The sequence below is a fragment of the Watersipora subatra genome, chromosome 6, assembly GCF_963576615.1.
Source record: "Watersipora subatra chromosome 6, tzWatSuba1.1, whole genome shotgun sequence".
NCBI lineage: Eukaryota > Metazoa > Bryozoa > Gymnolaemata > Cheilostomatida > Watersiporidae > Watersipora > Watersipora subatra.
This window is the reverse complement of record NC_088713.1, coordinates 23,721,172-23,743,462: the sequence shown is the minus strand read 5'-3', so window position 1 is coordinate 23,743,462 and position 22,291 is coordinate 23,721,172. Positions and strand designations below refer to the sequence as shown.

General features: G+C 35.1%; 1 protein-coding gene across 1 annotated transcript; it reads left to right on the top strand.

The window, feature by feature from the left end:
• The first annotated feature begins 9,802 nt into the window (after positions 1 to 9,802).
• On the top strand, positions 9,803 to 10,558 carry LOC137398137 (uncharacterized). The gene has a single exon (XM_068084244.1). It carries the CDS (start codon positions 9,803 to 9,805, stop codon positions 10,556 to 10,558), a length of 756 nt encoding a protein of 251 aa, XP_067940345.1.
• Positions 10,559 to 22,291: the final 11,733 nt, after the last annotated feature.

The following is a 22,291-nucleotide window of genomic DNA, read 5'->3' as shown; positions in this document are numbered from 1 at the left end:
AATCTTTCCATAAACTTCAAGAAAGATCGGCAAAATTGATCGTGGGTAAAACGCTCAAAAGCAAAAGATGTCTTTTCTTTGAGCATTTCAGCAACGATCAAGTTTTGCCAATGTCAATCTAAAAAACGTTCTGGCAATAACATCACCTCAAACAACAAACCAATCTCAAGTGATAGAAAAATCTCTATACTTTTTAATAAAAACGTTTTAAACTTTACATTAGAAGCATTTAATTTGAAACAAGCCATTTGTGCTTTTGATTTACATTATAGTTTGTATATGTTCATGTATCTACTAATAAATAAGTAAATACATGGACTTGTGACAGTGCTCTGATAACTTGAACACTCTGATAATTCTAACACTTTTGCTCGGTCCCTTGAAGTTTGAGTTATCCGAGTTTCACTGTATATGAATTTATCAGGCAGAAAAAGAGGATAGAACCATTCGCATATCATGGCAAAACATCTTCTAACTTGAACAAATTATTGCCAACAAGGTCTCCAAAATTGTCAGTAAAGTGTAAACTTGCTTCTAATGATATATCTATTTTTAATTTGATTAAAAATCAGCGTAGATAATGAAGAATTGTGGACCAGTAAGGCAACAGAGTAGGCCTTTAAAGAATACCTATATGCAAAACTAAACAAATAACTCACCAAATATATTTATCATCAACAGGCTCAGAAGCATCGCAATGTTTTTGAAGGCCATTTTCATTCATTTTGTTAAATATAACGTTTATAATAGCCGATGTTATAAAAACCTTTAAATAATAAAAAAACACTTACCTGTTTAACAATTTGAACTTATACTCCTGCCAAACTGTCATCAAAATGTAATTATTTTAGTTTTAAATCAGCTCCTCTTTGATATCCATCATTATTCTAAGTTTCAACGCCGGCCGTTTCAGTTTCACTTTCACAATCTGTCTGTTGATCTGCTTTTTCACTTCCATCGCCTTCCTCACATTCTTCTGCCCTACAATCTCCTTCTTCACTTTCAAATCAGTCGGTATCTTCCTGTAAATGAATCTTTTTAGCAGCGCTTGAAACATCACGTCCGTTCATGATGATTAGCTTTCCATAAAGAATGATCAACTTCTAGCAAAGTGTTCTTTTTGAACATGCATATAAGAGACTAATTATAGCCTCAAAATAAGAGTTTGATGTCTTTTAATAACCTTGGAAATTTTTAGGTAAAAATTTTAGTGCCGTTTTTAAAATAAATAAATGAATTTAAAAAATACTTATCAAAGATTCAGACCCGTCGGGCATATACGGGTTTGGTGCCCTGAGACCATGCTCTCAAACCGACAAACTATAGGAACGGGTAGAAAAGGTTAAGTTACATATCCTGGAGAAGGTAGTAGCAATCTATTTAGTAATATACAGAAAACAAGCTATAGAGAAACACTAAAAGTTAAAGAAAATTTGAGAAATACTGAGCATATGAACTAGTGAATCTGAGTTGGATTAAGAATGGAAGGTATGTAAAAAAAGCAGAAACGGACACAGGAAGTAAAAAGAGCATAAAATGTGCAAGTGAAAACAACTCTTTACTCTCTATTGCAGTTCAGTCTGAAATTATTAACATCAAACTCAGAACCAGTCTTAAACACAGTGTGAGAAGCCAAAGATCTATAAGCAGGAATTCACTGATTAGCGGCTTATTCAGCGTGGATTTTCTTACTCCATTCGGCCTAACAACAGCGATTTGTGTTCCCATGTGGACACTCAATTTGACTTTTTTAAAGATTGCTGGCTAGTCAAATATACAGACTCAGCATCTACATACATAAAAAAGCACTTGCTGACTCATTTCACACAGTCAATCGAAGAGCAAACAAACTAACAGCTCAGTAATTTATCGGCTGCCATTGTAAAAAGTACAGCATAATTCAAAGGTACATCTGATGTTTCTGTAACAAATTTCAAAATACCCAGCTGATGATAAAATAGTCCATATATTACAGCAAAAAATGCAAAATTTTGACAAATTATTCAAAGATTATCCCATAATACCAAGTTGCTGATAAGCCCATAAGCTATTACACATCCGATGAAAAGTCGAAATGGGAGGGAAGACGACTCCCACATTTTGGTCAAGTGGACGTGTCCATATCTGTTCATTACAAGTAAACAGTAGTCTCCCTTTAACTGGTTTGTCTAATCCTCAAAAAATTGCTTGCAACTGGTTTCTACAATACTGCAGAACTGCTTGCTATAAAATGCATGATAAAGCAGGGTTGACATTGCTCATACTAACTGCTTAAATTTTTAAATTAAATTATTTGCTGAATTTTTTAAATTAAAGTAATTGCTACCATTTAACTCTTGAATGTTACAAAGCAGAGAACTCCATCAAATAAGAAAAACAAAAAGGAAACTTTATATTTGTTCTAACTGCTGTTGCTGTCTGTCTTTACTATAATTTGAATGCTAGGGTTGGAAAAAAGATCGCATGATACGGGGTTTGATCTCATGAGATTCAGTTTGGTAGTCTAGCTCTCCTACACCTGTGCTAATCTAAATAGTGCACCCCTGACAATCACTCACTGCACTCAAGTAGTACACTAGTAGTAATAATACTCTGTAGCATCAGTTTCATACTGAAAGGTAAAACATATTGTTTAATTGGCTATGAAAGTAGCTCTCAGTTCACTGATTCCACTTTAGCAGTTCACACGAGTTTTTTGTTTGAGTTTTTTAAACAGCATTGTAGAACTTGTAGTATTAGCTGAACTGTACATGCCATGGGCCAGCAATAAAGTACATATGATCTCATGCGACAGCTATAATGATACCACAGGACTCTGTTTGACATTGTAGTTTAAAGACAGATTCTTGTTCAGCCACTTTCCTTATCCAGTCATGTAAACCAGCATTAATGTTTTAGTCATGATTATATTAATATAAATATAACTATAAACTCAAAAATGAGAATATTGAACACCTGACAACTTTCATATCTCTATTAGCATGTACGGAAATTATTGAATAATTGATAACTGATAATTTGATTATTGAATGGTTTTAGTCGTCCTCTGACATGTCAGTCGGCTGCTGAATATGGCTATTACTGCAATCGGCAGCGTTATCACTCTCCCAAATACCCTGGCAGCAGTCCTATTCAGGATGTTGAATAGTATTAGAAGTTGTGCTCTCATGTTTGTCTGTTTACTTTATAATCAGTTGGCTGCCATCTACTAGCTAAAATATACATAATACAGTCAGCACTTTTTGGGTTTACAAGATTGCACATAATATCTTCTGAATTTGGTAAAAACACTTTTGCAGTGAAACAAAATTGCAACAGAATGAACCTCCAGCAGCTTCTACTTTAGTCCACCTGAATTTAAACGCTCTGTTCTGATTCAGGAATTTTTCCAGAATACTAAGCACACAACTGTACTCGTGGTCTTTTCTGTTATACCTAGTAACCAAAGCTGTCTTTGTTCACCTTAGCCTGGGAGTGAAAGTGCAACCTTTCCGCTTTTCGCCTAATCTGAATTCCCTTTCAAACCAATTTTGACATCCAAGTCTAACAAAAGCCTTGTTTAGTATCAATAACTGAAATATCTTTTTTTCATTTTACAATAAAAAAAGCAAAAGCATTTACGTTTGTGCATAAGTTCTTCAACAAAACTTCAAAGGCAGCAGGGGACGGGCTCACCAAACTTTATTTATGATAATTCAAGTTACCTGTGGAGCACTTGTTGATACAGTCGTGGGAACATTCAGTTGTCTACCAAAGTTGACTGTCTCTAAAATGAAATATATTTGTTCTTCGTGGTGTGGTGGTTACCACCCAGTTTTAAGTACAAAATCTACATAACTAGTAGTGGTACTCTCTTACAGTGATTACTAGATTGGATAGCAGTTATCTTCTCCTTATTGATATTAGTAATATGCTCAACCTAGTAAATGGTAAATTAGAAATGGTGTAATTTATGTAACAGTTGACAGTGACAGGCATGTTAGTAAGGATCTATGCCTACCTGTGAGCAACATGAAAAGGATTGTATGAGTTTATCACATTTCTAAGTAGGTGTTGTGAATTATGTTTCATTTCAACTAATGTATGTTTATATACACATACGTATAATATATATAACTATACATATTAAATTTAATTATAATTATGTATATTACGATTATATTAATTATTATAATATATACAATGTAATTTTATTATATAGTATTGTATAGTATATATAATTATATATGTAACTTTATGTAACCCTTTATGTAACTTACTTTTGCTTTTGAGCAAAAGTAAGAGCTATGTAAAACAAAACGCCTTAACAATTGCTTTCAATTGTTCAGAGTTTGTGCAATGGAAATAAAGCAATGGGTACTAATGCTTTATTGATTGTTTGAAATAAAGCATTTATCCATTCTTTATTTCAAACAACTGACACTTGCGCAAACATTGTGCAATATTTGCGCAATAATTCCCAACCATGTTACACTAAATGTGGAGTAAAGCTTAGTTAAACAACTAACTTGAGCTTCCTTTCAGTCAATTCTATTTGCGAGTATGTTAGTTTGAGTAAGAATAAACACACTCTTCCCAGCTATTGGCTGAAGTGACCTAATTCAGTGTGACATGTGGCGCAGGTGCTTGCCTAAACAAGCTATTGTTGAACAATGGAGTCTCCAAGGGACTAACATGGCTGCCCACATTATAGGATGCTGAATGTTTCCTCGTCCTACAAAATAAAACATACGCAAAGTGTGATTTATTAGGGCTGTTCTATATCTTTCTCACTCACCATATGAGTTTTATATTAGAGCAGCCTTCTGATAACTTGTTGCTACAGCAGAACTATGAAAAACTGAGTTAACAACACGAAAGTACAAATGAGGTTGTGTTATCATCTAATTACTAGTTATGCTCTACAACTTAACATTAACAAGTCTATTTCTCAAAGCAAAGTGCAGATTATTGCTAAAAATTGTATAAAGATGCATTTCACTATATCATGTTATTGTATAATAATTATCAAAAGCTAGAATGTTTTACAAATGCAAATATTTGTGTTGCTAAAAAATACGGTAGAAACTATGATTATATTTAGTTTAGTTTTACACTCAGATTGTATAAAGTCACTAACACTCAAAATGTTGATAAACCAGGAAATTTGAGTTCATTTAGGTAAAGGTCTTTAAACCCTGCTGCCAGGTAAAGTAAAACCTAAAGTTAACAAATAATGTTTGTAAGATATATAGTCAATTTATAAGAGCTTTTAGATCCTGCCTGCAGGTAAAAGAAGGCTCAAACAGCTGTAATAAAATTCAATCTGCTACGCGAGTCAAACTTTAACAGTTATATTCCTATCTTTACCAAACACAATATAAGTGTAACAATATATCAAATAGTACAAATAAATGAATTAAATTAATTAAGATACATAAACTTTTTTAAGTTTTCCAAGAGCTCGATGATGATGAAAAAAATATCTACTCAACCATATTGTAACACAACAATCATGAGATTTACTATGTTACGTCAGGTTGATATGGGGGCCTCCCTAAAAGACTTTCAAATTGTAATTTTAAAATTGTGACAAAAATAGTGATGATTGATTACTGAAACGCAAGAATTAACCATGACAGACATTGAGCTCTGAAAAACCGAAGGCCAGCGAGGCGCCGGCGTGCCCAAGCCGGAGATCAAAAACATCTCTGGCTTGGGTATGCCGGAGATGTTTTCGATGTTTTTCAGATGTTTTTTTGAAAGATCGAAAACATCTGACATGTTTTCGATCCTTTATTCACAAGCGCCTGCTTGTGTCGGTAGAAATTCATAAAGTTACTTACATGTTTGGAGTTCTTTTTTTATCTGAGTGTAATCTCTCATCGTCTTGAACCAAATGTCATTTCCAAAATTTGTAAGTTCTATTCTGTCGGTTTACAGCATCCATTTTTGTAGCCAACATCTACAGCGGCATTATGAATACAGTCAAACATGGATAACTCGAACTTCAAGGGACCGAGCAAAAGTGTTCGAATTATCAGAGCGTTCATGTTATCAGAGCACTGTCACAAGTCCATATATTTACTTATTTATTAGTAGATACATGTACATATATACAAACTATAATATAAATCAAAAGCACAAATGGCTTGTTTCAAATTAAATGCTTCTAATGTAAAGTTTAAAACGTTTTCATGAAAAAGTATAGAGATTTTTCTATCACTTGAGATTGGTTTGTTGTTTGAGGTGATGTTATTGCCAGGACGTTTTTCAGATTGACATTGGCAAAACTTGATCGTTGTTGAAATGCTCAAAAGAAAAGACATTTTTTTCTTTTGGGGTTTTACCCACGATCAATTTTGCCGTTTTTTCTTGAAGTTTATGCAGATTACCTTACTTTACCTGGGATTCGTTAAGAGCAACACTCCGAGGCAGTTCCATTGAAAGTTTTACGAGGTTTTACGGTACATTCTATATCACTCACGCTTTTTTAATAGATACTTATTGAATGTACACACGTATTCTGTGTTTAGGTCAAATGATGAATAGTTTTTTGTAGCTCAGACAACGTATACGTTTAATTACAACAATTTTTAAGACGTTTTAAACATTCAACATTCCGACGTTGATTCAACACGGAATCAACGTCGGAAACTATTCATCACGGGCTAGCCGGGTCACGCACTCAAGGATTTTCGCCACGCACATACAAAACAAAAACAACATGCGATTTTTGTTTTGTATGTGCGTGGCGAAAATCCTTGCGCGCGTGACCCGGCTAGCCCGTGCTATGTTGAATATGTACTAGTTTTTGACTTTGACTACCGTCATTATCTTGTATTTATATATAGCTGTTGTCATACTCTTTGTTCATTTTGACTTACTCCCCTGTTATGTAATTGTTATGTAATAATCCTTTTACTCTCTTGTCTCACTTATGTAGTAAGTCAGTTGCTGTTTAGCTTTCAAATATACAAGACTAACAGGTTATGGGCCCAAGCAGGCAAACAAAGAAGCTGTACATGAGTTTGATACCAGAAAAAGGGTGATCGGCTATTATGCTGACTGACCAACGACTGGTGAACCAGGAGTTAAACAATTGATACCATGAACAGTGAAACAAGCACTACTGAACCAGAACATAAATTCTACCTCTCATTCTACGATGGATAGTGATAAATGGACAATAGATAAGTTGGACAGTCAGAACTATCAGACATGGAAGTTCCAGATGAAACACATTTTGCTGCTAAAGGATCTATACGATATCGTGGATGGTACTGAGAAAGCACCAGAAGGTTCAGCTGATCAAGCGCTGAAAACTGCTTTTAAATCCAGGTATCGTAAGGCTTTCTCAGTAATTGCTCTATCTGTTAGTACTGAACTTCTCTACTTAATAACAGATACAGAAGCACCTGATGTAGCATGGAAGCGGCTGCAAAACCATTTTGAACGTAAAAATGACAATGGCTGTGTAGGCAATGAATTTACATTTATCACTCATCATAGCAATACTTCTTCATTGCACTGTAGCTCATCCTGGCTAATTGACTCGGGAGCATTGTGTCATATGACACCTAACAGGGAAAGTTTTAATAGCTACAAGAAGCTAGAACAAATAGCAATGGTCAGCCTAGGCGATGGTCGAACAGTTGAAGCTGTGGGAGTTGGTGTTGTAAAAGTGATGCTAAAGCTCAATCGTAGAGTTCAATGTGCATCTGCATTTTACAATGTACTTCATGTCCCTCAGCTAACAAGCAGTTTATTTTTCAGTTCGAGCTGCCACTCAGAAAGGCTACATTGTTCAGTTCGGCCATACTCGATGTTGGATTAAGGATGCTAGTGGTCGAGTTAGGGCCATGGGATCACTAGCTAATAAGCTGTTCAGTCTAGACTGTGTACAAATTGAAACTCAATATGCAAACACTGCTAGCACAGAGATTTGGCATCAACGTCTAGTACATGTGAATAGCACTACTCTGAAAAAACTGAGTAAAGGAAATATAGTCTGTGCTACAAGCTTACCTGCAATAGACATTTCTTTTTGTGAAGGCTGTGCTGAAGGAAAGATGACTCGTAAACCCTTCAAACCTGTGGGAGATATCAAGGCTACCCAGAAGCTGGAACTAGTGCATTCTGACGTTTGTACAATGGAAACAGAATCAATTGGAGGTAGCAAATACTTTGTTACCTTTATAGACGATTTTTCTAGATGCTGCGCTGTGTATTTTCTTAGAAACAAATCTGAAGTACCTGAGAAGTTCAAAGAATTTGAAGCACATACAACCAACCAATCTGGAAAAACCATTAAAACACTGAGATTAGATAGAGGTGGTGAATACTTGTCTCAAGAATTTACCGACTACTTGAAATCTAAAGGTATTCATCATGAACTCACATCAGCTTACTCACCGGAACAAAATGGTGTTGCTGAGCGAATGAATAGAACTCTGTGTGAAGCAGCACGTTCAATGTTGTGCCATGCTAAATTGTCAAAGCAATACTTGGCTGAGGCCATTTCTACTGCTGCCTACGTTAGAAACCGGTTTCCTACTTTCTCACACAAGAATGATCTCACACCGTATGAGAAGTGGTATGAACGCAAACCCAATATAGACAATCTAAGGGTGTTTGGATGTATTGCTTATGCTCATGTTCCAGATCAACTGCGACAGAAACTTGACAAGAAGTGCCAGAAGCTAAGGTTTATAGGATACATCAAACAGTCAAAAGCATACCGCCTGCTTGATGACTCGACTGGTAAAGTCACTACTAGGCGAGACGTGGTATTTGATGAAACAAACTTTACAAATACCGTTAAACCATCATGTGACCAATATACAAAGCAGAAATCTATTCTTGTTGAACATTCAGTAAATGAACAGACAACTCCAAACCTATCAGGACAATGCACTGGTGAAAGGCAACAGCGACGCATATCTGCTCGCGAACGTAGACCTCCGGTTCGTTATGGAATTGATGAGTATGTAAGCCAGGCTCAACACGTCGCTCATCAAGCTGGTCACATAATTGAACCAGAGACATTCTCAGAGGAAAAAAAAAGCTCTCAACATAAGGAATGGATAGAAGCTGCTAGGTGTGAGTATCAGTCACTGATAGATAATAATACCTGGAATCTTACAGAGTTACCTCAAGGACGTAGTGCTGTCGGATGCAAGTGGGTGTTTAAAGCTAAACATCGAGGTGACGGAACTGTAGAGCGATTCAAAGGTCGTCTAGTGGCTAAGGGTTATTCACAGCAGCATGGAATAGACTATCATGAGACATTCTCACCTGTTGTTGGTTTTGCAACAATTCGTACGCTACTGGCATATGGTCTTAGTCGCAACATGTACATTCATCAAATGGATGTTGTAACTGCTTTTTTGAATGGCAGACTTGATGAAGAAGTCTACATGTCTCAACCAGAAGGTTTTATTAAACCTGGATCTGAACATCTTGTGTGTAAACTCAACAAGTCTATTTATGGACTGAAGCAATCCCCTAGATGCTGGAATCTTGCTCTAGATAGTTTTCTGAAGTCTATAGATTTTTGTCAGTCCACTACTGACCCATGTGTATATGTTAGGGATAGCAATTCAGGCATCAAAACTATAATGGCTGTATACGTGGACGATCTCATTATAATGAGTGATGACGATGCATCATTAATGCAAGTGAAGCATGCTCTCTCAAATCAGTTTAAAATGAAAGACTTAGGACCACTGCACTATTGCTTGGGAGTTAATATTGATCAACACAATCTTCAATATCTCTAGATCAACAGTACTATCTCCAGCAAGTCATCAATCGCTTTGGTATGCAAGACTCAAACCCGGTATCCACACCTGCAGACATAAATGTTAAACTCTTAAAATATGATGGAATCAGTAAGCCTGTAGATTCAAAAAAGTATCAAGCAATGGTTGGTTCACTTTTATATGCTTCAGTTGCAACACGTCCAGATATAGCACAAGCAGTAAGTGAAGTGTCAAAGTACAACTCATGTCCAACAGAAGCTCATCTTACTGCTGTAAAGCGAATCATACGCTATATCAAAGGAACACTGACAACTAAACTTTGCTACAACAAGTCAGATGAAACTAAAGTCATCGGTTATTCCGATGCAAACTGGGCTGGAGACTTAGATAATCGATGTTCTACTTCAGGTAATGTGTTTCTAATGTCAGGTGGAGCTGTAAGCTGGCAAAGCAAACGTCAAAATACTGTAGCCGTCTCAACGGCAGAAGCTGAATACGTCTCGTTATTTCATGCAACACAAGAAGCAATGTGGTTACATAAGTTACTCAATGACATTGATGGCAAGGATGCTCATATGCCTACAACATGCATGGTTGACAATCAAGCAGCAATCGCTATAGCTAAGAACACCGCAACAAAATCCCGAACAAAACATATTGACATCAAATATCACTTTCTGAGAGAAGCTGTTGCAAATGGACACATTCTTATTAAATACTGTCCATCCGCTGATATGACTGCCGATATCTTAACTAAACCCCTATGCAGAGCCCGCTTTGTAGTACATCGGCAGAACATGGGGCTAACAGATTAATAAGTGTGCATGTCAAAACTATGTGGGAGTGTTGAATATGTACTAGTTTTTGACTTTGACTACCGTCATTATCTTGTAGTTATATATAGCTGTTGTCATACTCTTTGTTCATATTGACTTACTCCCCTGTTTTGTAATTGTTATGTGATAATCCTTTTACTCTCTTGTCTCACTTATGTAGTAAGTCAGTTGCTGTTTAGCTTTCAAATATACAAGACTAACATGCTATTCATCGTCTCGCAGTATAAATCAAATTTCACCAAACTTTTAAAAAAGTCGTTGACAAAAATATTTTGCCGATAGTGGTAATAACGACGCTTATGAATTACGAAAAGATGAAGTTTACCTCTATGGCTTTGAATAAAGTGATTTTTTAAAGCGATAACAACCGTTTCGGTACCGTTGGGCAAAAAAACAGTTCGAATTAACAGTGTTGAGTTCGAGTTATCTATAGCAATTTATCATTACGTGGGAACGGACCAAAGGAAATGTTCGAATTAACCATGTGCTCGAGCTATCCGTGGACGATTTATCCATGTTTGACTGTATAATTATAACAAAGTTCTTAAAGATGTGGATCCATTAAAGATCCATAATAAGGCGGCTTGCCTTCTGAGACCTTAAAGATGTGGTTGCATCAAATTTGAGTTGATTTTAAAAGAAAGCATTTTTTTTCTCTATCAGTTGATATGTTGTTTGTTGTGTTAGGCGATCCCATTGCCAAGATATTTGAAGATTAAAATCGAAAAAATCTGATTGCCGTAAAAACGCTCAGGCCAAAAGAACATGCCCAGACTTGCCCAAAATGATGTCACGCGGTATTTATCTGTCAATATATCTCAGATTCACATCGGCTGTTTGCGATAAAAATCTAGTCACACGCGGCTCTATTGGCATATATTTTATTTTGTATTTGCTCATGTTGGTTAGAATAAAATTTTAAACCCGGCCACAGGTACATTATTATGAATGTTTCAAAGGCCTCAAATAGCAAAAGTTAAAAATTTGTCTTACCCACTTTCTCCAAATGCTGTGTAACCGACTACCAATTTTACCGGTCTACGGTAATTCTGTCAAGCAAACTTTGTAGAACAAGGTCTTTGTATCAGCGCAGTTTCGTCATTACCCACACTAACGATATACAGCCTCCCAAAAGCCCCGTCCACGTTATGTCCGTCGCCTATCCTTGGGGTGGGGCTATCATTGCCCACACCGAAAACTAGTTTCTTACTACCGTAAGTAAAATAAGCAAGCTGCGTCTTTGAAAAGAATATACATAGGGATAGAGTTTTAAGGAAGAGAAGTCTGCTGCAAACTGGATTTGAACTCACATTCTCCAGTTCAGCGGACATCCATATACCGTATCCAATTCACTACAATATTCTGCAAATCATGTTTTGCATTATCTTCAACAATATGATTTTATTATATAATTTTTACAAGCAGAGATTTTCATCTCGGCTTAAAGCTTTTACTAAAAATATTCATTAAGTCGTGGCCACTCACATAGTTTTAGCTGATACAATAAGACAAATTCATCTACTGCAACAAACTCAAACAAAACATAATGGTTTATGCAGCACACATTCAAGTATCTTTTTCCCATTTATGGCACTTTCCACACTGACAAAGCTAAGCTGCTTCGGTGGGTGGGACGACATAAACATCCTGTAATCAGTAAAACAAATGCAATAAATACATGTCATTCATAGATATGTCATTCTAACGCGTATCTACTGAAAGCTTTTAAATTGGGAGTTAAATAGATTGCGAGTGTAATTTTAAAAACGAATAAAGCTTTAACAAAGGCACAAGTACGCCAAGCCAAAACGTGACAACTTTAATAATTAGTACATGTATTAATGAGTACTAAAAATATAATCTTTAGTATATTCATCAATCTAAGCCATTGTATTGCTAGATGCTATGGATTAAAAAGAAGCCATCAATAACTCACTGTACACACGGATCTCGCACGCGCAAGAAATTACATATTAGCCTCAAACAGGGTAATATAATCTGAATGTAAACTCAACAGTATCTCTATAGGAGACTCAAAGTAAAAGATAAGTTTACCTCCATTCTCCGATCTTCCTCCGTTGAACTTTAACCACCTGATGCCAAGAAAACTCGGAGTCACCTTCGCAGTAACTTCACAGCAATTTTTACAAAATGCAATGTTGTTCGCCAATAAAACATGTCAATCAAGTAATTCATTAAAGTAACAGTGTTAATTAATTTAGTAAATATCGCTGTCCATGCGAGTTAATAATAAAGTAAAATCCCTAAATTTGAAATCACAGACAACGCGTTTTACGAGTGATAACATTTATTACGACCTATATAAAAATTTCGCGCTGATGATTGGCTAATGAAGCGACCTTATATTTATTGATCGTGGTTTCTTTTCAGATGTATCACTAGTGACGTTACGAAAGAAGCACACGCTAGAACATGAGCTTTTTAAAAGAGGGCCTCATTCAAACGCATATATTTCTGGACAGGGTTGGTCTACAAAGACAAAAATGGCATCAAATTGTAGCTGATGTTTTAGCCTTTTATGGGTCTTAATTTCATCAAATCGACCTTTTTGACGCAACCACATCTTTTATCACGTTGTTAACTAAATAAAAATAATATATTAACTTATTCACTGGAGCAATTATAGAAGAAATACAACTTGAAGCATTTTAAATACCTCTAAGTAAAATATAAATTTAGATCTACACCAGCTCTAATAAAAAGTGCATTTATCTTTTCCCTGAATCTAGAGAGTTTGACCCAACATACACAATCTTGCTATGGCCTGTTATGACTACAAGAAGGCCTATGACACCATTTCCCAGAGTTGGACCCTTGAGTGCATAAGGTTGTGCAGTGTTCCTTCTGCCCTTGCAGAGTTCATAAAGATGTTGATGACCCACCGAAAACAGAACTGACAGTTGTTGGTAACTAAATACAGAATAATATAGTAACTCATTTACTAGAGTAATAATGGAAGAATTATAATTTCATAACAAGCCTGCAATAACTACAATGATTGACAATGCCTAGTTTAAATACCTCAAAGTAAAATATATATTTAGAACTATATCAGCTCTAATAAAAAGTGCATTCATCATTAACTTGGTTCTAATAATTTATACCCAAAATACACAATCTTGCTATGGGTTGTATAGACTTCGTAAAGGTCTATGACCTTATTCCCCAGAATTGGAGTGAATAAGGTTGTACAATGTTCATTTTGCCCTTGCAGAGTTCATAAAGATGTTGGTAACTCTCTGATAAACAGAACTGACAGCTAATGGTAAAAAGCTGACTAGTGTCTGAATCAAGAAGATTAGTAGATTTTATCAGAAAGTATCTGTATTGTCCTATCATTTGAGATTACTTTGATGTTTGAGGTCATCTGACTTTCAAGATGTTTCAAGATAAAAATCAACAAAACTTGATTGTGATTAAAAGGTTCTGATCATTTGAAAGTTCCACTATAATGGCTATAGTTGCAAAGAGACCGACAAAAATAATAATTTCACCTTAAATTACTTTCTGCAACTGGGCATGTCTCTATTACTATATATACAGTATTATCTCATAGATTATATTATATTATATATATATATTATCTTATATATTATATTATATATATTTAATAATATTCAGTATATTATATATTTATATTATTCAAAATGACGTACATAACAGTGCCTCCTGTTTAAAATTGATACATATATGATATCTTCTTTAGCCAATCATCAGCATTGGCTACTCATATGTTTACACAGCAGTTAGAGAAAAAATGTCACAAATTATACTCAGCTTATCTATAAATCATTGGATACATAAATAGCAATGTATCTGATGCTATATTTAAGGTTTTTTTCCAACAATCATAAGCAGCTACAAAATAAAATAGATGTCAATAGAAACGCAAAACACTGCAAACTTACACACAGCAATAGCTGATGTCAATATCAAGAGGAAAATAACAGTAAACATCCTCTCTACCCAATAGTGACAAGAAACTGTACAATGACATCGCTGGTACGTAGTGAAGACCTAATCGCAGAGGCAGAACTAAATATTTTCAGAGATGCCTTCTAAATACATTAATCCAATATAGTTTAATTTCAATAATAGCAAACATGAGAGCTGTTTATCATAAGAATGTTTATAATAATAGCAGTCGTGTTCGCCCGTCTGTAGTTCCACTAAGAGTGTCATTACAACAAAATTGTACCGCAAGGGAATCGAACTCAGATTTCATTCCACCAATACTACCATCTGCACTACTCGACCACCTTTATATATTTAAGAATATTTGTGACCCTAATTATTACATATGACAATCTCTTACACCTTATGTATGCAAGTACAAATGTACGTACCGAATCACCTTCTTTCTACCACTAAATCTCACCATAGGTAGATTTAACATCCTCATGACCATCTTCTGTTAGCATTGTTTGAACCAGCTCAATCAATTTACAGTAATTAACAAAACAATGTAACAAGGGAGGCAAATGCAACTGTTGTTCATACTAGAAAGATGATAACTATAAAGCATGATTTTTTGAGAATTGGTGCCAAAATCAGAAACAGACATGAAGTGATGATCACAAACTGGTACACCGTCACTCCCGTGTACCATGAGAGGTTGTCCACATGTAATAAGTATACGCACAATTATTCCAGAATACAACCAAGTGATTGGGTGGCAACGATGGTAGCAAGCTTAGTTGAGAAGTTAAATATCTAGTTGCAAATGCCATGTGAGGAATATTTTTTTCTAACACTCTTAGTATAGCTTGGGTCAGACAGACACAACTCATAATATGAGTTGTGTCTGTTATGTCATTATTATAGTAAATATCGAATTGTTTACAATACAAAACAGTTTTCTTTCCAATAACTTTACACAGTGGAATCTATTCTCATTCATTTCACAACCTCGGTATATAAATACTACATATTTTCTGGCTATATTTCCCCATGATCTTAGGCTATCTTTGCATAATCCTGCCACCAGCAACAGTTGACAAGTATCAAAAGGTACATGTGCTGTATAGTAATCAATGAAGGTGCACCGGCCTTCTCACATGCGGCTCTGGTCTACAAACAGAAGAAAACTTGGAAGGCTCAACGAAGTTCGATTCAACAGAAGTTGTCTACTCATGACATAGCTCTGAAAGACAACTCCTTTTCATCAGTGTTAAAAGTCAGAGATGAACTTGCACAAAATTTTCGTAGATCTTATCAGAAAGTATAGGTATTGTCCTATAATTTGTGATTGTTTTTGTTGTTTCAGGTGATCTGACAGCCAGGATATTTCACTATTAAAATGGACAAAACTTGATAGCGGTTACAATGCGCATGGCTCATCTCTCATTGGTTGTTAGCAGATGCTATCTTGTACTGCCTCAGAAGATGCAATTGCACTCGATCTGCTCTGATTGTTTGTAGCAAATCGTATAATCATCTGTAAATTGAACAAGTTCAAACTGCATTTTACCCGTTTTCTTCAAAAGATTTCAGCAAGTCAAGAATAGTTTTTCAATATTTATTGACCAGTCAAGATTTGGGTAAATTATTTCTGATTATCAGTTGGGTATAAGCAAAAAACCATGACAGCAAATTATTGTTAAGATGAAACATTCTTGGTCTCCAGTATAAATTTAATTTACTAAATTATAATAACTAGTATTTTTACTGCTAATAAGTACAGTCAAACATGGATAACTGAAACTTCACTGGATTGAGCGAAAGTGTTTGAGTTATCGGAGCGTTCAAGTTATCAGAGCACTGTTAGAAGTCAATGTATTTATCTGTAGATACATGTACATATAAAAACTATAATATTAATCAAAACTATAGATGGCTTGTTGCAAATTAAATGCTTCTAGTGTAAAGTTTAAAATTTTTTTATCAGAAAGTACAGATTTTTTTATCATTTGAGATTGGATTGTTGTTTGATGTGAGGTGATTTCTAGGACGTTTTTAGAATAGAATTGACAAAACTTGATTGCTGTTGAAATGCTCAGAAGAAAACAAATCTTTTTCTTTTGAATGTTTTAACCAAGATCAATTTTGCCAATTTTTTTAGGCTTATGCAAAAGTTACCTCACTCTTCCCTGCTTTCAAAGGGCCATCACTAAGCGGATGTTTGGTAAAAATCAAGTTTCACCAAACAATTAGAAAATTTGTTGACAAAACCATGTGTTCGAGCTACCCGAGGGCGAGTTATCCATGTTTGACTGTACTGAGTATTAGTGAAGAGCTGGTAAATTAGAATAAAGAACAAATCATTAGGTATTTCGATATTTGTTGACCAATCAAGATTTGGGTACATTATTGGCAAGAATCATTGCTAGGATGAATTATTCTCGGTCTACTTTTAAAATACTAAAACATATAAACTAGTAATGGTTACTGGTAATAATTAGTGAGTATCAGTGAAGAGCTGGTAAATTAGAATAAATAATAAATCATTATAAAAGGAAACTAGCTGAAGTTATCTCAATGGTGAATATTGTGGGTAAAATCTTACAATGTTATCAGACACTGCTTGTCAATCTTTACTTCCTGTTCTTCAATAAAATAATGTGGGTGATATTTCATATGATTTAGTGTTACTCTTTGTGTCTAAAGTCAAGAATTTGAGCTCTACAAGAGCTCTCCGCCGGCAAAGAGATGAAAACAAAAAGAGAAAAACTCTTTAAAAGATATTCACAAAATCAATCTGTAAGCTGTGCATTATCACAGAAACGACTTCAGCTACTCGTAAGATCATAATCTCTTGTTCAGGTAGACTGTTCATAGCCTCAGGGTCTTGTTTATGTAAACTGTGTATTGGGTACACCTTGAGGTATTTACTGGTAACGTCAAGAGAGTAGTCTTGGCCTCGTAGTTAGACAACTTTACCTGTAAATCTGGAAAAAGAATTCAACTTCCAGAAAAGGTCACTAGCATCCATCATTAAATTGTTTTCAGCAACTGGACATATTTCAGGTCTTCAAGGTCTCCTTGCCACTAGACTCAGCTGTGTGAAGCCAAAAACATTGAAGCATTATTTTTACAACAATTCTCTTTAAACACATACAACCTCTGCTTGCAGTAAGTTGAGCAGATATCATACTCTGTGAGGGATTGCTTAAATAGATAACTTCAAGATATTGTTCTTCATGAAAAGTTGGTCTCTTTATGTCAATAAGTAACTCATACTATTTTATTAATCTAAGATGGCTCGTCAAGTTCTAAAGGAAAAGAAGAAAAATACAGAGGAAAAACAAACGCTTGTTGAAAGATACGCGCCAAATATGGAATTTGACAGCATCATTTTTATATCAGAATATATAGCAGAAACTTAATGACATACATGTACTGTAAATCCTCTATTTTAAACGTCGTGGCGCAGCACCCTTTAACCCTTTCACAATAGTGACGTTTTATTAGAGGTGACATACATATGGACATACTGTATTTTTAGACCAGCTTGTCAGGATTTTGGAAAGATGAATAAATTCCAAACGAAAAAGCAGGTGAAGGGATGCTAATGTAGTCTATATATCAACTCTGCTTCAGGTGGAGCGACGTTAATGCCATCGGTCTCAGAACTTCTGCTAAACCGTTTTTATACGCGTCTAAAAACAGAGAGAGTTAATAAATGTGCTAATTTGAAAAAAAATTTAGCTGGATAGAGATTAATTATCTTAATAGTAATAGTGTCACTTTAAAAGTTTCAAGAAAAAGCCATAAAGCTTTTGATCTACAATTCAGACTTTGATACACCATAATAATGGATGCCATTACGTCATATGGGGCATTTAGGGTTCCTCAGAGGAAATCTCATCAATCATTAAAACCCTTTAAAATCTTCTGGTCAGTTTCTAAACCACATTATATATGACTCTGAAAGCAATAGATCAGATTTAGATCTTAGTTACGTTGAATCAAGGTGCGATTCTGATCATTGTAATGAACGATCTTCTAAAGTGCACTGTTACTAAAACCATGGCAACAACAAAATAATTAACTGTTATTGATAAAACTGAGACAGTATTAATTTATTAGTACCAGTTTGTGGACCCTTTTCTACTGGTTCGTTTTTATTATGGTTCGTAAAGATCAAAGAGGGATGTTCAAATAGAGGTGGCTTTCAATTAAACTGCACTGTAGATAGCCTTACATCTAGGGTCAAGTTATTGTAACAGGATCGATATTTTAATTAGTTGACCCTAGTCTGTCCTTGAAAATTGAAAATTATAAGTAAGCACAAAAATGTAAATAGATCATCGCTCCATTATCTTTCGCGTTTTAGAATAAATTACAGGCACTGACATAGCCTTAGAATTGACTCAAAGTTATTGTTGCTGTCATAACATCTACCATATATAAAAAGTTTACATCTCAAACGGCTGCAAACTCACTGACTGTATTTACCATAATTGCGGTAATTTTACAATAAGTTGATTGGAGCTCACATTTTTGACGTACATTTATAAAGCTTTGCTTATATTTCCTAAACAGCAAAGTCTATTTTGCAAAGCAAATAAAAAATATTTTAAACTTCTAAAACAAAAACAACAACAAAATATTTTACAAAAAGCGGTCAAACCTGTTCGTCATCCATTTGTACACAGGCATCAAGTTTAGAATAAACTAGAATTTTTGACAGTTCGCAGTGACACCTCCACCAATCAATCGTCTTTGTATTTATGAACAACACTCAGCTACCCTAATCTCTGTTTAGCCGACACATATGACTATCTATCACAATGAACTACGTTGCTGCAAAAGTTGTATATATAATAGGTACAACGTTATAGGCCCTACATATGTCGTTTTTTTCTTTCGTAATGCAACAAGATATATTAACATTTAAATCGAATTTGAGAATTCGTAAAAAACAAAACGCTTATGAGTAAATAAATATGAGTGATTTATGTATAAATTACATCGAGAAATGAAACAGTCAACAGGAAATAACACATAGCACAGTACACATATTTAATTTTTTGCACCACTATTGAAAAAGATTGCAGCTGACGAAGTTTCTTCATAGTTTTTCAGAGGTGTTGGTGTTGAAGCACCAATTTACCGGGGCAATAATTGCAAGTTGGAAACCTTTACAATGTAACCTTTTCTCTTATAGGTACTACACAAGTATTGAAAAAGTTTTCCGCTACTGTTACTATATTATTCCATGGATTGTCATCAAAAATCTATTGAGCTACAATTTGCAAAGCATTAAAGCCAAAAAAAGCTCAGCATGAGCTGTAAACAGATTTTCTGTTGGCTCAATGCAGGCATATGACTGTTTCCTTTTGATTAAGTACAGACATGATAGGCTAGTTAAATCAAATCAATTACATTGTTTCAGCTTATTCAGGTTCTTCAATATCTTGGCTTTCAAATCAGCCATTGTTTGACATGGTGAGAAAGACATCGGTTGGTGATTATATGATTCCCCCAGAGCTCTAACGCAGAAATGTTCAATAGTATAGGCGCGGAAATTATTACGTCACAATTTTCATATTCGGTGTTGTGGGCTTGTACCGCTTATTTATCAGCTACGATAATGACGTTTGTCGCAGGCAGAGGTAGGACAACTCCAGAGAACCAATGAAGATGACAAAGGAATCAGTGTCATTAGCTCTACATGTACAGATTATTTCTATGATAAATATCTCAGATTCCAAGCACCATACTATATTTTCCCGATGATATTATGCACTAGCTCTTTCTTTTTATTGTGATGTTGAGGGGCACGACTGAGGCTTATTAATTTCAAGCATTTCGTGATCTCGTGAGAGTGCAATTTACATATAGTTCTAAGGCCATGCCACCGCAGGTCACAATTTAATCAATGTGATTTCATTACCTTTATCAACGAAAGTATATTTATTGAAGCATATTCATGTTTAGAAAACATTTAGAATCATATATAAAAAAACTATGTGATAATAATTACTATAAATTTTTGAAATGAACGAACGGATAAAAAATGCAAAATCTAACAATTAAGCTAAATCTATTAACTCAGAACATGTGCTTGTATTGGTCAGGCGTTAGCTCGATCCCCGGGCACCACAACCAAGTGTTTTTTTATTGCAGGACATATTTTTGACACCTTGTTTTTCATAGTTCTATTATTATTTGTGTATTGAATATAGGCTCATTCAAAAGCCAAGACTCTGATGTATTGAACAATATAATAAAAAAATTATATATTTTATGTGTTTTAAGTGATGGTGATTAGCCGTCACTAATTGCTTGATCTATAGTTAGTATCATGGCAGTTGCTGCAGGGCTAGTATTTCATCATCTCTACTACAACTTTGTAAATATATATATATATATATATCAATTTAAATTTGGTAAGAAATTTATTAAAATTTGACTAAGCAAAAAATTACTAAAAGTTTCGTATTACACAAAAGGTGTGTAACACTCGTCAGATAAAATGCTTAGTGAGGACTATACACAAGATTCTGCATTGGCTGGTAAGCTGAAATAAAAGCTCAGGTATTAAAAGCTAAATGGATAAGATCTATTATGTAATGCTATTTCGTAAAAGGTGTTTCTTAGCATGTCTACATGTAGATATTAGTTCACTACGTTTGTTAAGAGTTGCCTTCTCAGGTCTGTGAATGATGAAATATTTTTCTAATGTACATAATCTACAATTTCCGCTGCTTTTAGAGTATGGCTTGGCGTGTGATAAAATCTTCCAGGCTATGTTGTAGTCAGTGCCGCTTTCTTTGAGTTCCCATATGTGGCTGCTTAGCTCGGTAGAGTGGCGTTTGGAAGAGTCCTTGAATGTGGATTTGTGAAGGTTATATCTAGTTTTGAAGCTGTTTTCGGTTAGCCCTATATATGTGGCTGCAGGTCTATTGTTATCGGTGGTTGTTACGCTTGCCTGGTATATCACTGATTTTGCTAGGCAATTGTCTGGTAACGGGCAGGTGTTCTTATTCCTGCAATTGCAGCCAGGATTAGTTGGTTCTTGATGGTTCAGTGATAGTAGCTTCTGATTGTGAGAGTGGATAGCCTGTTTCACATTGTTCATGCAGCTATAGCTTAATTTTATAATATTTCTGTTAAAGATTTTGTGTAGCTTGTGGTCGGTAGAAAACTCTTCATCGATTAATTTAAAGAAAGTTTTCCCGATGTTGGTGTGTACGGTGTTGCTGTAAGGGGGGTTATACCAGATTATGTTTCTTTTTCTTTGTCTATGTCTTGCCTTTAGTGGTGTAGCTTTAGGTGAAGAGAATTCTAGCTTGTGTTGGTATCCGCTTTTTTCTAAGGCTTCCTGATAAATAGGGGCAGCTTTGCTGAAGGCATTTCCATCTGATGAAATTTCTGAGAGTCTTTTGTTGATTGCCAGTGGTATATTTTTAATGATGTTAGGCGGGTGGTTTGAATTTTTGTGAACATAGGTAATGGTGGTGTTTGGCTTAGTGTAGGGCTCATACTTCCCGTTTTCTAGGTTTAGGGTTACGTCTAGAAAGTTTACTATTTTCCTGTTGGCTTCTATTAATATTCTTAGATCATGTGAGTCAAAGATAGCGCACAGGTCTTTCTTGATGTTGTCAACTTGGCGGGGTGTTGCATTTAAAGCTCCCAGACCATCGTCTCTATATAGTCCAAATTTGTTATTGTATTTTTTAGATATTTGGTACAATATGTATGCACCTACTAGCTCACATGTTTCAGCACCATGTTTCAGCAGAA